The 14,979-nt window shown below is 33.5% G+C and overlaps 1 protein-coding gene and 1 pseudogene across 5 annotated transcripts; both read left to right on the forward strand.

The window, feature by feature from the left end:
- LOC111368637 (amino acid transporter AVT1C-like) lies at positions 1-7,915 on the forward strand. 5 transcript variants are annotated; one of them, XM_022989993.1, is made up of 13 exons: positions 1-139; positions 462-680; positions 2,048-2,376; positions 2,636-2,850; positions 3,817-3,840; positions 4,459-4,639; positions 5,056-5,275; positions 5,438-5,573; positions 6,233-6,252; positions 6,584-6,729; positions 6,839-6,889; positions 6,994-7,056; positions 7,617-7,915. In XM_022989993.1, exons 2-13 carry the CDS (start codon positions 490-492, stop codon positions 7,727-7,729), a joined length of 1,689 nt encoding a protein of 562 aa, XP_022845761.1. In that variant the 5' UTR covers positions 1-139; positions 462-489; the 3' UTR covers positions 7,730-7,915. The 5 variants fall into 5 exon arrangements, 4 of the variants coding, with proteins under 4 accessions (XP_022845761.1, XP_022845764.1, XP_022845763.1 ...); XM_022989996.1 differs by having other exon boundaries at positions 6,839-6,882; XM_022989995.1 differs by having other exon boundaries at positions 16-139; positions 471-680.
- Positions 7,916-11,602: 3,687 nt separating this feature from the next.
- Positions 11,603-14,979, forward strand: part of LOC111368278 — a 7,736-nt pseudogene continuing 4,359 nt past the window's right edge.

Here is a 14,979-nt window from a genome sequence, read left to right on the forward strand (position 1 = left end):
TTAAAATGTCCTCCCTACCTTAATTTATTCAAACTTGCAGTGAACATAAGCAAAACAAGAGGACTAGGAGCTCAAGGTGTCTGCAATTTGGAACAAATCCCATTAGAAAAGCCTGATATTTTCTACCGCTTCTCAAAAGGTAAGTAATCATTTTCTCTCTCCTATCACCCCCAAACATGCATGAACTGCTAATCCCATAATTCGGCGCTAAATATGGAAATTTATTTTTGAAGAATCAGCTTGAATTTCATGAAATTTTTTCTGTTGAGGTAAATTGATTCTTGACCTTTGTCTCTATGTCTACTTCTATATTTAGCCTCCACTCAAGCCCGTAATTTCTGCCAGTATGTTCTATAATTTATTTTTCTTTCCTTTGAATGAATTCTTGTTTTGATCCCCCATCAATTTGTTTTCTAGATCTGTTTATGTATAGATATATTTGAAGGTGATATCTTCTTTAGATTTTGAAGCCTTGAGGAGTGAAAGCAAATGAAGAATTCGGTTTCGGACCAGAGTTTTTACGTAGAGAGTGAAGGAGATGATGAAGAGAAGGAAGACAACAAAGGTGAGGATGATGCAGATGGAAATGATTCTGATTCTTCCAATTACTCGAATGATGACGATAACTACAATCAACGAGAGCAAAGCAAAGTCAACAGCCAGTGGCCTCAAAGTTACAGGTATAGATTATATATTCACCTCTCAGTATATTTGTGTTATTATTTTCTTATCTGTTGGGTTTTATGATGATTCTGTTTTAGAGTTTTTATCATTATATTATTGGTTCTGTTTCGGTTCTTGGTACACAATTCTTGTGAAATGAATCATGCTGTTAATCTTGGGCATTAGATACTTCATAAACTTCCTTGTTGCAATGGCAGGTAGATTGAGAATGAAACACTGTAAATGTGTGTGTTTTGTGCATTTCTGTTTTTGTTTTGTGTTTTACTGTTCTTGTAATTGGGACTAGAGCTTAACGCCTAGCTAATTTTTATGTTATGAAGAAAAATGCTTTGTAAAATGATTGATTAGCCCTTTGTGACTGTTTGGCTAAGATGTTAAGTTTGCCATTTAAGAAAGTATACTAAGAGAGGGAATGTTGTGCTTTCTGTGAAATGAGAGCATTGATGGTATCTAAGTCGTTCGTTCAATGATCGTAAGCTAGAAAATTATATTTGGAATGATAATGTACAATTTCTGGAATAGATCATAAAGGAATATGCAATCTCTGCACATTCGACAGTTTTAAAGAAGAATATTAGCTAAAACCTTATCTGTTGCTCTGTGGAGTCCTGCCAAGTAATGTGTACTATGTTCCAAACGTGCTATTACAGCATTAGTTGGTTGTCTCGATATAAGTTGTATTCATCAGATCTACCTTGATATCTATTTAGTTATTTTGCACTTTGCTCCCGCTGGAAGAACCACAATTTCTCTAAGCTATCTCAGTCAAGCTGCTGGCTATCTGAGGTCAAGAACTTAAAGTTTGAATTTTAATGTACCTAAATTTAGTATGCTGATGTTTGAAAGTTGATTCAACTTGTAATAAAGTCTACAAGTTTTCTGGATGATACCGCCCGATGGCAGGGACAACTCATGGGAAGGAAAAATCTGAGGATAAAAAAAAAAAAAAAAAAAGAAAAGTAGGAAAAGAAGAACGTACAGAATTCTATTATTGAACAGTCATGCTACTTGTACAGTTTTTTGATACATTTTTTGGATGCTGAGGTGGTATCTGTCAAAACACCCCTGTACAGGCAGCTTAATTCACTATTGAAATGGTCATTATCAGCATATAGTTTTGCAAGTCATTTCTGGAGTGTGTATGATTAGCCGTCTGTATTTATTTTTGGACTACATTGGAGGAGATATTTTATGAATGAGTAGATACTGTCCAAGTATGCAAGTATAATGGTGTTTTATTCTTGTCTACATGCATAATGTGGAAAATAAATTAAGAATCATGTTTCATCCAAGTAATTTTTTATCTCGAATTGCTTTCCTGTGTACTTCGAAATACTAAATCTGTTGAAAATACTTGTTACAGGCAATCAATTGATCTATACAGTAGTGTCCCATCTCCTAGTCTTAACTTTCTTGGGACACCCTCGTTGTCCCGCTTAAGCAGCTCATTTCTTTCCTCATCGCTTACAAGGAGACACACTCCTGAGATATTACCTACTCTGAGCAAACCGCTCATATCTGCCATAGACGATGATAAAGAGCAAGATAGACATACTTCCCATCTTCCAATTCCGCCTACCTCAACAAGGAAGCCTAGCATAAAGAAAACAAGTATTTATGAGAAAACTTCAAAGGTCTCACACGAACTTCCAATTTCTCGCCAGAGCTCATACAGACAAGCAGTGATAAACGGTATGTCATTTGAATATGGTTTCATTACTCAAATAACTAGGCAGATTGATTGTTAGAATCTGTTTGTTAAAAATATAGAAAGGCAGTTTGATTGATTGATGATTTTATGCTGAGTAGAACCAAAAAACTTTCGATTGCTGTACTTTATTCAATTGAACATAGGTGGCTCAACAAATCAAACTGGAATTCTGTTTATGATTCATTAAAACTGTTGCTCAACACATAAAATTTAAATTTCTTATGTTGCGAGCTCATGCAGGGATGAATGTTCTATGTGGAGTTGGAATCCTTTCTACTCCTTATGCTGTCAAAGAAGGAGGCTGGGCTGGGCTTTCTATATTGTTGATTTTTTCAGTGCTCTCTTTCTACACTGGGATTCTCCTACGTTACTGCTTGGACAGCGAACCCGGCCTTGAAACATACCCGGACATTGGCCAGGCTGCCTTTGGTACTGTGGGACGTGTTGCAATATCTGTAAGTCTTTCTATTCCCTACTTCTCTTCTTATAAAGTTCTCTGTGTTAAATCACAAGACTTGACAAAATTCTGCGTTAGCTATCAACCTAGTGCTACCCTCATCGTTTATCCAGGAATGGGACCGGCTATAAATAATATAAGCAGAACTTTTTGTTTTAATTTTAATAAAGTATCATGTCTGAAAAATAGAAATAGATTGCTTGCTTCGGTATGTGACAAAATAAAATATAGCATGCAATATTTCTGCAACATCATGTGACACTAGTTCAAAATGATATCATTACTGTGTATGCTTTGTTTCATTCCATGTTTCGTTTTTCTTTTTCCAAAAGCTCAGGGATAAAAGAAATCATTATGATATAAGGGTAATCGTTTTCATCAACATTTTCGATGCCATTGTTGTAACTTAACTACATTAAAGGAAAAAAACAAGTAGTAGTTTAACTGCTGTTTGCTTCCTTTTTCATGTCTTCCCTAATGCTTGATTTAAACAATTTCTTTCAATATGTAATCCTATACGCAATTAACTTAAAGGCGTAGTTTGATTTACCTTTTTTTCTCTTACAATACATCTTCTGTCTTGTGATTGAACAATGCATTAAGTTGCAAAATGTAAAATAGTTCTCCTTGACCTAAATGTTTTCTTCCTTTCTTATCTTCTATCAGAAAACTTATTGTTACATTAAGAATTTTCTTTATTTCTTGATGATAATTACAACTCTAATACAGCCTAGTTATATTACAAAGTATGGGAGAAAAAAAGGAAAAAATACAATCTGCTAAGTAAGCAAATAAATCATCCTACCAATTATCCTATCAATTACAATTTTTCCTTTCTCTGTTTTCTTTCCATTTTCAGTTTTCTACATTATATCATTTGCGATTTGATTTAATAAGTTAAATAGTGAATTGATGCACATAACTGGTTGCTGACGCTGATTTCTGTTATATTTTGTGGATGCAGATAATTTTATACGTCGAGTTATATGTAAGTGCTTCTGGCAACTTACTTGGAATGCATATATTTGCCTCAAAAATTTATTTTAGGATCAACTAAGTTTCTTTGTTGTTGTTCTACAGATAGAAAAATGACATAGCTTGTTCATTATATTGTCTAGAGGCCCTCTTAATTCCTAAGCATGCATATTGAGATAATCTATCTGAAGTTCGTTTATCCTTGTAATTTTATCACCTAGAGTTATTCCTTTTTAATCACACTAGCAATTCAGTGAGTTGCGATATACTAAGTGAATTATGTCTCTACAAGAATATGTTTTCATTTATGTTGCAACAGCTCCAAATTCTTCTGTCCAACCCCGGAAATCAACTTCCAGCTGTTGGTTTTTTATTGGCTACCAAACTTAAGAACTCGTCCATTTCAATTGTGCACATGGTCACTGGTTTCTGAAACTCTTTCAGTTCCAGAAGACTCTGTCTGGATATGTCTGTTCCCTTCATGAATCTTCGATTTCTGTCAAATTATGGTATATTTACACAGATATTAAGTTCTAGCGGGTGACATCTTGCCACATTTTGGGATTTACTAATATATGTACATGATATAGGTTCTTGTGGGCATCAATAATCTCTTTGTTGACTCCTACAGGCTTGCTGCGTTGAGTATATTATTCTGGAGAGTGATAATTTGTCCTCGTTGTTCCCAAATGCACATTTAAACTTTGGAGTGTTCGATTTAAACTCTCGCCATCTTTTTGCATTGATGGCCACCCTTGCTGTTCTTCCTACCGTTATGTTACGAGACCTGAGTGTTCTTAGCTACATATCTGGTGAGTCTATTTATTTCATTAACTTGTATTGTTTATCTGAAATAATACATTGAAAAACGTGAAAATAACACTGTTTTTGTCTCTGTAGCTATTGCATTTGATTTCCATACGAAATAGTTGTTTATGGTAATACAAAAGTTCATTTTGTTCCCAAGGATAATTATTACTGCCAACCTGACCCCACTAGAAATAAGTTAGAAGACAGAGGTAGACTAAAATTAATATAACCAAATATTGTTAAAAAGAAATTTAGTTTCATTGGATCTTTACAGTAGATGATCCATCAAATGGACTGGGAACTAAGAATTTTTGAGTAGCCAAAAGATTTGGAGTACCCTCACGTTGCTTGTTCTAGCACGACTTCACAATCCTTTATTGCATCATGCGTGTTCAATTTTCTCTTGCAAAATTTTCAGCTGGAGGAGTTGTCGCTTCCCTTTTGGTGGTTGCATGCTTGTTCTGGGTTGGCTTAGTCGATCAAGTTGGCTTCCAGGCGAAAGGGACGATATTGAACCTCTCTACTCTTCCAGTTGCTATTGGTCTCTATGGTTATTGCTACTCGGGCCATGCTGTCTTTCCCAATATCTACACATCAATGGAGAAACGGAGCCTGTACCCTGCAGTCCTCCTAGCAAGGTGTAGCAAAGATTCTAAGCATTTTCTGGTGCCATCAGATTAAGAACTCCTTTCCCATAATATTGTTCTCCAACTTAGTCAACAAAATGTTGGAAAATTATTAACCTAGATTATTTATTTTCCTGTTTGCTTTTTCTAAACTTGTTATTCTTATGAATGCAGTTTTGGGATTTGCACTCTGTTGTATGCTGCAGTTGCTGGTATGGGATATACTATGTTTGGAGAAACAGTGCAATCACAGTTCACTCTCAACATGCCTAAAGATTTAGTTGCATCTAAAATTGCTCTTTGGACAACGGTATGTAAAGAGAATATATTCTTGCAGTAGGTTTCTTCTAATTGTTATCGTACAATGGACAAAACATCATCATATTCTCTTAACAAGTTATACTGTTTAGTCCATATATATTATATTTCTATGTTGTCTTTAAAATTTCAGCCTTCCTTTCTAAATATGAAACATGAATTCATTAATTATGGAGGCCTAATTGCAAAAGTCAGAACGCGAAGAATCTATATAGGCAAGAATAATTAAAGAACAAGGGATATCCTTGAACTCATTATATGTAGAAATCCGTAATGATGAAAAAATTAAACTCTATTCCGTAACTCAGGATCTTCTCTTTTTGTCTGTCAATAATCCTGCAGTTTCTGTCTCTCCAGATAACCCAGAATATAGATAGTTTCAACCTTACTAAAACCCGAGGACAAATATTGTAGAAATTGATAATTATCCATACGGATGTTTCACTTACACTTCTTTTGGGCTCCCTGTTGCTCTTTTTTGATTGTTGCTCTCTAAATTAAGAAGTAACACTAAATTTCTGGTTAGGATCTTCATTATGTTAAGTTGATATATGATCCGGGTTGTTGCATGAAATTGAGCTTTGATTGCTGATCTCCAAGTCAAATGTTAAGCAAATGGTTGTAACTTGTTTTTATGCCTACTCTTTGCAGGTGGTGAATCCATTTACCAAATATCCTTTTCTGATACTATTTGCTGATATTATGAAAGAGGACAGCAATAATTTTCCTTCTTGTGGCACTTCCTTAACAAAAGATAAATAGCAGGACAGCAGCCTTAGGTTCAAAGACTTGTGTATTGGAGAAACTTATAAAAAAAATATAAGTACCTAGCAATATAAGGTAGTTAAATCGTAGCACGGTTAGATCATATCAGGTGAAAAAGCAGACTTGATTACACTGAAGTACATCGAACTAGGAGCCATTCATTGATTTCACTTGCACATAATTTATTTTCTTAATGGTTTCAAAGGATAAAAAGTTATCTTTCTTAACTAGAAATACATATGCATTAACGATATCCCCTGTGGCAATGAGTTTGGAGGAATTGATACCGTCGAATCATGCCAAATCCCGTTTGTATGCAATCCTCATCAGAACAGCTTTGGTGATATCTACGTTGATTGTGGGTCTTGTCATCCCCTTCTTTGGTAAATTCTCGTGCTTGACTCCATATTTTCTACGAAAATGCTCCTACTTGATTTTATAATATGAAATAAATCTTCTTTAGCGTTATCTTATATCTGTTGTTTTATACAGGTCTGCTGATGGCATTAATCGGATCATTACTAACAATGCTAGTTGTAAGTAGTTAAGAGTCATTTTTACTATCATTTTTTTCATTCTTTTATTCTTTTCTTCAGCTTCAATACCGATTCATCTTCTTTATGTTAACTGAGTGTTCCCATCGTCAGACGTTAATTCTTCCATGCGCTTGTTACCTCAGCATCTTAAGGGGGAAAATAAGCTTCTTCCAGGTAAAGCTAAGGTTTTTCCATTATATTCAGGGTATACCATCTTACTAATTAACTGCTTAATCCCTTGTTTCGAGAGGAATGGTAATCTGAAAAGTGACAAGAAACAAACAAAGAACGTGGATTTATAGTAATTCATCGTCAACGTGAAAATTATGTTCACTAGCTGTTGTAGGTTTTCACTATGATTGAGAAGATGAAGAATACAAGTTTTTCAAATGCTTATCTTGCAAGTTAAAAAATGGTCCCGTAATGAATCCTTTATACAGTAGATATATAATGGTGATCTGCAATCGAAGTGTGATACCATTACATGGTGTATATGATTGGGCTCCATATTGGCCAACATACAGAACTTAATCAAGGAAAAGAAATTTATCCATGGAAAACCAAGTTTATGTAGGCTTAGTAGTCATTGTTGTCGCTATAGCATACCGAAAACTCTAAACAGATTTCAGTTTCATTTTCGTATGAATTTAGAGCATGGCTGTTTTTAACTAAATGAAAATTGTTACTATTTATTGATTTTCTTATCTAATTCTTTTATGGTATCGTTTTTGCAGAGATCTATGTGTACATTAGTCATTACCATAGGTGTCATATCATCAGCCTTTGGAACGTTTTCAGCCATGTCAAAAATTATCCAGAATTTAAGCTAATACCGTCTGTAATATGATCTATGGCAATAGAAGCAACTAATGGTGTTCAATCTTCACATGTTTCATTATTTGTTTTATTATTCAAAGGGATTTTGTTTTTCTCCCTGTGAGTGTTCTAAAGAGAAATTCTGTAGGCTAATCTGGAAGACTATGTTTTTTTGACATCTTCGTGTTATTTCATCTGAATCTCTTGGTTCAACTTAGCCCTTGTTTGTCAATCATTCTTCCACATTCTACGACATTATTTTTTCTACGGTACTCATTTTCAACCACACATTCTCCATTAAAATAATATTACACATGTATAAAAAAAATTTCCTTCTTTTTGAACGACACATTTCAACATCAATTACTATTCCATACTCAAATTTTTGAAATTAAAGGGCCACAAACAGGATCTAATTCTTTCAGTACAAAACTATTAATTTGAAAATCGATCAAAAAAGAAGCAAAACAAGCGTGTTTATAGTTGTTCATTCAATCATTCTCAACGTGAAAATTTCCTGTCATCTAGGGCTTTGTTTGTTGGCTTTCCTCATCAGGTTGTCAACTTTCTTGACCTTTCTGCAATTGAGAGACGTTGATTCCATAAATGATATGATCTTACAATTTTGTAGAGACTTGTGTTCTTTGTAAATGTTGTCTAAGTCTAATCACTACGACTTCTTGGCCCTTTGAAAGGAGGCTGATTATTTTGCCGAATTTCTTAGAGAATTGTTATCCGTTTACCTATCCAATCGTGTCTATTTAGATACTTAAATAAATCGTTTCTCCTTGAAAAAAGCTGAACTATGATTTTAGGGGGAAAAAATCTTATTTTTGTCATTTATCTACAATATATTAAAAGTAGGGATTGAGGAAAAACTTTTCAATACCAATTTTATGCTACATATTTACCTATATGCCCAAAATGGAATTCCAAATGATTCAATTTATTTTCTCTAAATAAGATAATTAATAATTATTATTGCTTTCAAAAATTAAGTCAATTGATTCCCACTAAATGCAATTATTACTAGTTATTAATACCCAATTATTAAAAACATTATTACATACAATTAAAAGAAATTATATAAATATTTTTTTCCCAAAAAAATAATATGTAATTTGTTGAAATTTTGCCATCAACATTAACTTGATTGGTTGAAGTGTTCTAAAAAGTTTAAGCGTAACAATGTGTGAAGGTCTAGTTTCGATTGATGTGCGCCTAGGCAAGGTTTAGGCGTAAAAATAGTTTTTTATTTTAAAAATTTAATCGATTAAAAATCATTTAATAATGCATACAAATTATATTACTAAATGCAGTAACAAAATAAATATATCTTCGATCAATAAACAAGATATATTATAATAGCGCTAATTGGAATATTTTGGAGAGTTTTTTTATTTTTATTAATTAGTAAAAGATAGAAAAATGATTAATTAATTTAATAAAATATAAATAATTATTTATATAATAGTAAATACACTCCAGCCAAACCAAATGTATAATACATTACGTCAAACCAAAAGCACAATGTACTGCAACCAAACCAAAGAGATTTTTGTCCGACATCGAAAATTTACAACAAAGTCCTTAGAGATGTCTTGTATATATTAATGGATCGATAAATGGATAAACAACTTTTTAGGCCTTTCAATTTATTGGCCTAAAAGTTGAAAAACATATAGTTATTGATTTTTGAACATTTCAATCCAATTGACCTTAAAGTCAAAAACTTTATGTAGTGCCAAAAAATAATAATGCGCGTCAAGACATGCCTATGTGAGCCTAGACATACCTTAAAAAGTTTTAATGAGACCATGTTTATTTTTAATACTCCAAAATAACTATGCTATTTTTTCTTCGTTTGATTTTTTGTCCCATTGGATTTTTATCAAGGTTTTAATGATACAGATATTTTGTAATGTGTTATTCATGGGAGAATATTGTATATGACAAGTTTATTAGTAAATGACAATTGTATCCTTACAACTCTAAAAATTATTACCGTCATATCCTTAATTCTTTCCTATAATATAGGGTCTTCGCTCTTAATAAAATACACAAAAGTCTATTGACATTTATCATCTCTTCTCTTTATTTCTCTTTTCATAACATTACTTCTTTTGTTTGAAAAGTAATTTATCATATTCTTGTATTTTAATCGTAACTTTTTTTACTAAACTATAACTATTTAAATAAAATAATGCTATTTAGTACCATTAGTGTTATAACATGATTTAGGTGACATTAGATTAAATGTATCACATAATTTTATCATTAATTGAGCGTATCGTATAATATTACTTAAATTGATATTGTAGTATCAGTGATGGTATATAATAAGTACCTTGAACTTTTATTTTGGTACAGTCTTTTGAAGGTGGTATATTAAGGCATTGTTAGCAAATTAATTATGCAATAGAGTTCTAGATTATTTAATATGTATTAATGAGGCCAGCTTCGAGACCTAATCAATCTTTGAGTTATCAGTTGTAATTAATTAATTCAGATTTAAAATCAAATCATTTATATTTCTTTTGACTTTTATACCCTAATATGGAAAATATTTCAAGAAACAAATAAAAGTACGAAATTAATATCATTTGACTTCAAATATGTGTACTACGCAGCCCTAAGAGATTAACACTACACAAAGTAGGAATAATTCAATTTCTTCTAAATTGTCAGTTTACTTAGATATTACATTTCTTTTTTGTATCAATTCTGATTATCAAGTGGTCATGTTGTTACTCATATTAATATTTTTTTAGTATTTTTAGACAATAAGCATAACACGCTCATGTCACATTACATCTAGGTCTTCGCAAAAAAATCGAAAAATAGATCAAACCAATCAAATCGAACCGAATAGGGTTGGGTTGACGTAGGTAATTGGTTTGGTTTGATTTTCTTTTAAACAAAACCTGGTGGATTGGTTCGATCATGGTTTAAAACTTCAAATCGCTAATTAACCGAATCAAACCAACCCAACCCAACCCAACCCACTTACATATTTATCTTCTTCTTTTTTCTAAGGAAAATAAATATAAAAAGATAAGCCATAATCTCATAAATATATCACGATTCCCTGCAATCTATGATGTTGTCGATAAGTAGAAGTTCACAAACTTATTATGTTATAATTAGCTTTTTTTCCCTACTTAAACAATCAGACTACATAATGCATAAAAATGCAACAAAATTCTTAATTTTTCTATTGATCTGTCTTTATTAATTATATTTTATTTGTTAATCAATAATTTTTGTAATATAAAGTTATTTAGTTATTTTAGTTCTTATAATCTAATTGGATCAAAACTTGGACAATTTTTATTTTAAAATTCAATTTGGATTAAAAGTTCAAACCAACTAATCGAACCGAACCAAATCAAGCCGAATCGGTTTGGTTCGGTTCAGTTTAAGAGTTATAGTTGATTGATTTGTGTTGAAATTCACCCAAACCGATTAATTTGATTTTAGTTTCAGGTTGGACTCGAAACAAACTCAAACCAAACCGCGCTCGAGCCATCTAATTTACTTTAATCTTAATGTTAATTCAATATTTTTTTTTTGCATTTTCAATAAACTAGAAATGTCACCTTTTTTTTTTTTTTTTTTTTTTTTTGGTACAGACAAATTTAAATATTTTGAAGTTAGTGGATTAGCATTCATCAATTACATAGAAAATGCCATTTTGCTTGAAAATCTTTGACAACTCGAATGATCGACCTTCACAAAGTGCATGAATTCCAAGTGAATTAAATAATATCCAACGTTCGAGGTGTGTGTTCGATTATCCTATATGTCAACGATTATATTCTGCTATCTCCATCCTCAATTACATTGATAAGGTCTACAATATACGTATTATGATGACACGTGGCCAATGTGCCTATAGAGTCAGTAGCCGTTATTTGTTTCCTCCTTCCCAAAGCAAAAGCCAAATCATAATTATCTTACAAAACTTCCAATAATGAAAATTACAAATACCAGTTGCTTTTCATTTTGCGCGCTCCAAATTGCACATGTGAATTACAAACAAAAAATCAATTACATATACCAGTTGCTTTTCATTCTCTCTCATCTCAGTTTCGAAAAATCTCCATTTTCTGCGCTCCAAATTGAACATGTGAATATTTTGACAAAATTATAATTCGTAAATATTTTTTAAAATTTCGTTCAATTCGCTTCAATCATTCTATCCGTAAGTTTTTATCTACAACCCAATTTTGTTTTTGGTTTCCATTATCTGCATTCATAATTGTGTGCCTAAATAGTGCGTACGCACTTTTGTTAATTTTTATATGAACATAATTTGATTTTCGTTTGTTAGTTTCATCTGTTTTCATGATTTTTTCTGTATTGATTTTGCATTAGTTTCTATCATGTATATTCCAATTTGTTTGAAGATGTGTGATTTTTATGCAGTTTTTGTGTTCTACCGCAATTGGCTCGTTCTAATTTGGTCTTTCTTTTTGTGGTAATCAGGGTTTAGTGGTGGGCACATTGAGATGGAATTGAGATGGAAATTCACGTATTATGCTGTTCAATGTCTAAGTAGGGAGAAATTTAGGCGATAATATCATGAACGGATTAAATTCAAATGGGAATTTAGAGAACGGTGCGAGTTTGTAGAATGAACTAGAATTGTTGCTGCTACAGCAGCAGAGTAATCGTGGTTTAATTCTTGAGAAGGGGAGAGAGTTAAATATAAATAGGAGTGGCAGTGCACCGCCAACTGTAGAGGGCGCTTTATGCACTGCCGGGATTCTGTTTAAGAACCCCAATTTTATGCCACTTGATATTAGTCGTAGCAGCAGTGCTAGTAGTGGTAACAATGGCGTGTTGACAGAAGGAGATATCCGATCACTCCCTGCATATCCAGAGTACTATTACTCGCACGAGAATTTCAATCCTAGACTGCCCCCACCGTTGTTGTCAAAAGAGGATTGGCGGGTTGCTCAAAGGGTTAGGGCAGCAGGATCGGGATTTGGGGGAGTAGGTGATTGGAGGAATAAAAATCTGGTAGATGATGGTGGAAAATCATCATTGTTCTCGGTGCAGCCTGGTTTATCTGTACAAGAAGTGGAAAATGAGTTGATGGAATTGAGAAAGGCTGCTTCAAGGAATCTTTCGCAGAAAAATCACAAAGCCTCCACTGACACCACGAATAAAGGAATGGGAGTCAGGTCAAAGAGTTTCGCAGACATACAGGTCAAAGAGTTTCGCAGACATACTTCAGGTTTTTTCTCTTTCCTTTTCATTTTCACTGCATCATTTACTTCGCTTTGTTGTACTTACAAAATTCTGTGGAATTCAAATTTTTGTAATTATTGTTGGTTCTTCTTGTTACTGTTTCTTGTTCATTCTGTTAAGCCCTTAACTAAATGACCTTAGTGGAATCACTTGTACTTTTCTGAACCTCTTGTTGTGAAATTCATTATTTGTGCTTCATTGGCCTGCCATCCAACATTTAAAATTATTCGCACAGCTACTTTGTATCCAGTGAAACAAATTGATCAAATGATCGTGCACTAAAGAAAACAAACATTTTGAGAAATTTTTGCTGCAATTTCCTGCTATTTACTACCTTTTCAATTTCTAGAAGGCAGCATCTTGGATGTAGCGTCACATGCATCATGAAGTGAATAAAAAAAATATAAATTCGTGGTCTTTCAGAATAAATGATTGTCCCAGAGAAAGTTCAATGATAATCTTCTATTGTCTCTTTGTGAACAGTTTTAGAGGAAGCAAATTTGGCTCCTTTTCCATTTCTGAAAGTCAGTTTGATTCCCAATACTGCAGAGCTGTTTTATGGTTTTACAGTTTAAATACTTAGTTTGCTGTCAATCGGTGCAGTTTAATTCTTAATTTATTATTTTCCAGGAAGGACTTGGCCAACCTGTGACATCATCAGGTCATCTCTCACGACCTGCTAGCCATGATTTAGTTGGTGATGTTATGGGTTCAACAGGAATCCCACAGGAAGGGCTTGGACAACTTGTGACTTCATCGGGTTGTATATATCAACCTGCTGGCCATGATTCATTAAATGCTGTTTTGGGTACAGTGGGAATATCACAGGAAGGGCTTGGCCAACAGATGACATCATCAGGTCGTCTCTCATGCCCTGCTAGCAATAATTCGATTGCTTCTGATTTAGATTCAGTGGGGATATCTAGTACTCAATTAGCACAAATACGGAATAGAGCCAAATCCATTGAAGCTATGCATACAGAAAATGCTTTTACAAGTTTTTCTAGTACTCAGAACCTTGGCTTGGCATTCCCTTATTCTTTTGCGTCTTCTGTGGGTTCATTTCTGTCAAGGAGTAGGACTCCAGAGTCTCACCTTGTTGGGATGTCCCCCAGTCCTCGTCTTGTAAATGTTGGTAATAGAGTTTGCCTTGCTGATAAGATAACTAAATCAACCTCTGACACTCTTAATGTTTCTTCCTCTGGCATTACTGAGACAGCTGATATTGCTGCTTCTCTTTCTGGATTAAGGATGTCAAAAGGTCAACATCTTACCCAAAATGATATTCTAAACTCTTCGATTCAAACAGGAATGTTAAATGGTCAAAAAGAGGATCAGCACCAGCAATATTTTGACAAGTCTACAGTTGAAAATCGGCAAATGCCATCGTCAACGCTGATTTAACAAGGGATAGTGAATCAATGAGAGGCCTTAATATTTCCAACTCATGTTTTGGTGGGCAAGTTAACTTTCCAACACGAGCATCTTCTTTTACCAATCTTCAGTCTCAACTTAATCCTTATGAGTTTGAAATCTAAGAAGATCTAAACATCCAACGTCAAGGCCATAATTTTCCTGTTATGGTTATTTCTGGTCGAGGACATAATGGATGTTCTGCTAATCATAAACCAGACGTGATGATCAACAATCGTCTTGCTGCAGGTTATTATTTTTTCTTGGCAGGCCAATGCTATAATTACCTATTGTAGGAAACCTTTTCTTGATAACTTAGTTTTCAAAATCCTCATAGGTTCAGTTTTGAATGGTACTACTGGAAATACACGGAGTTTGGAAAGTAGCAGCCAGACTAATTCTGGCATTCATCACCCCCTTATGGATCCACATCAAATTCATTATATGCAGAAAATGTCCAATTGTGGAAGGAATGCAGCATATATTTCAGGTAGTTGTCCTCAAGGAAGATATTATGGCGGTGGTCCCCATGACTGTGAAGATTTACATTTAGAGAAAGCCTATCTTGAGGCACTGCTTATGCAACAGAAACGACAAAATCAGTCACACTTT

This window comes from Olea europaea, chromosome 19 (assembly GCF_002742605.1).
Source record: "Olea europaea var. sylvestris chromosome 19, O_europaea_v1, whole genome shotgun sequence".
Taxonomy (NCBI): domain Eukaryota; kingdom Viridiplantae; phylum Streptophyta; class Magnoliopsida; order Lamiales; family Oleaceae; genus Olea; species Olea europaea.

Bases quoted from the DNA above. Each gene is read 5' to 3' on its own strand.
- LOC111368637 (XM_022989993.1), top strand. From the start codon at position 490: ATGAAGAATTCGGTTTCGGACCAGAGTTTTTACGTAGAGAGTGAAGGA. The intron at 2,377-2,635 runs GTATGTCATTTG...GAGCTCATGCAG, and splicing joins CAGACAAGCAGTGATAAACG to GGATGAATGTTCTATGTGGA. The intron at 5,574-6,232 runs GTATGTAAAGAG...TACTCTTTGCAG, and splicing joins AAATTGCTCTTTGGACAACG to GTGGTGAATCCATTTACCAA.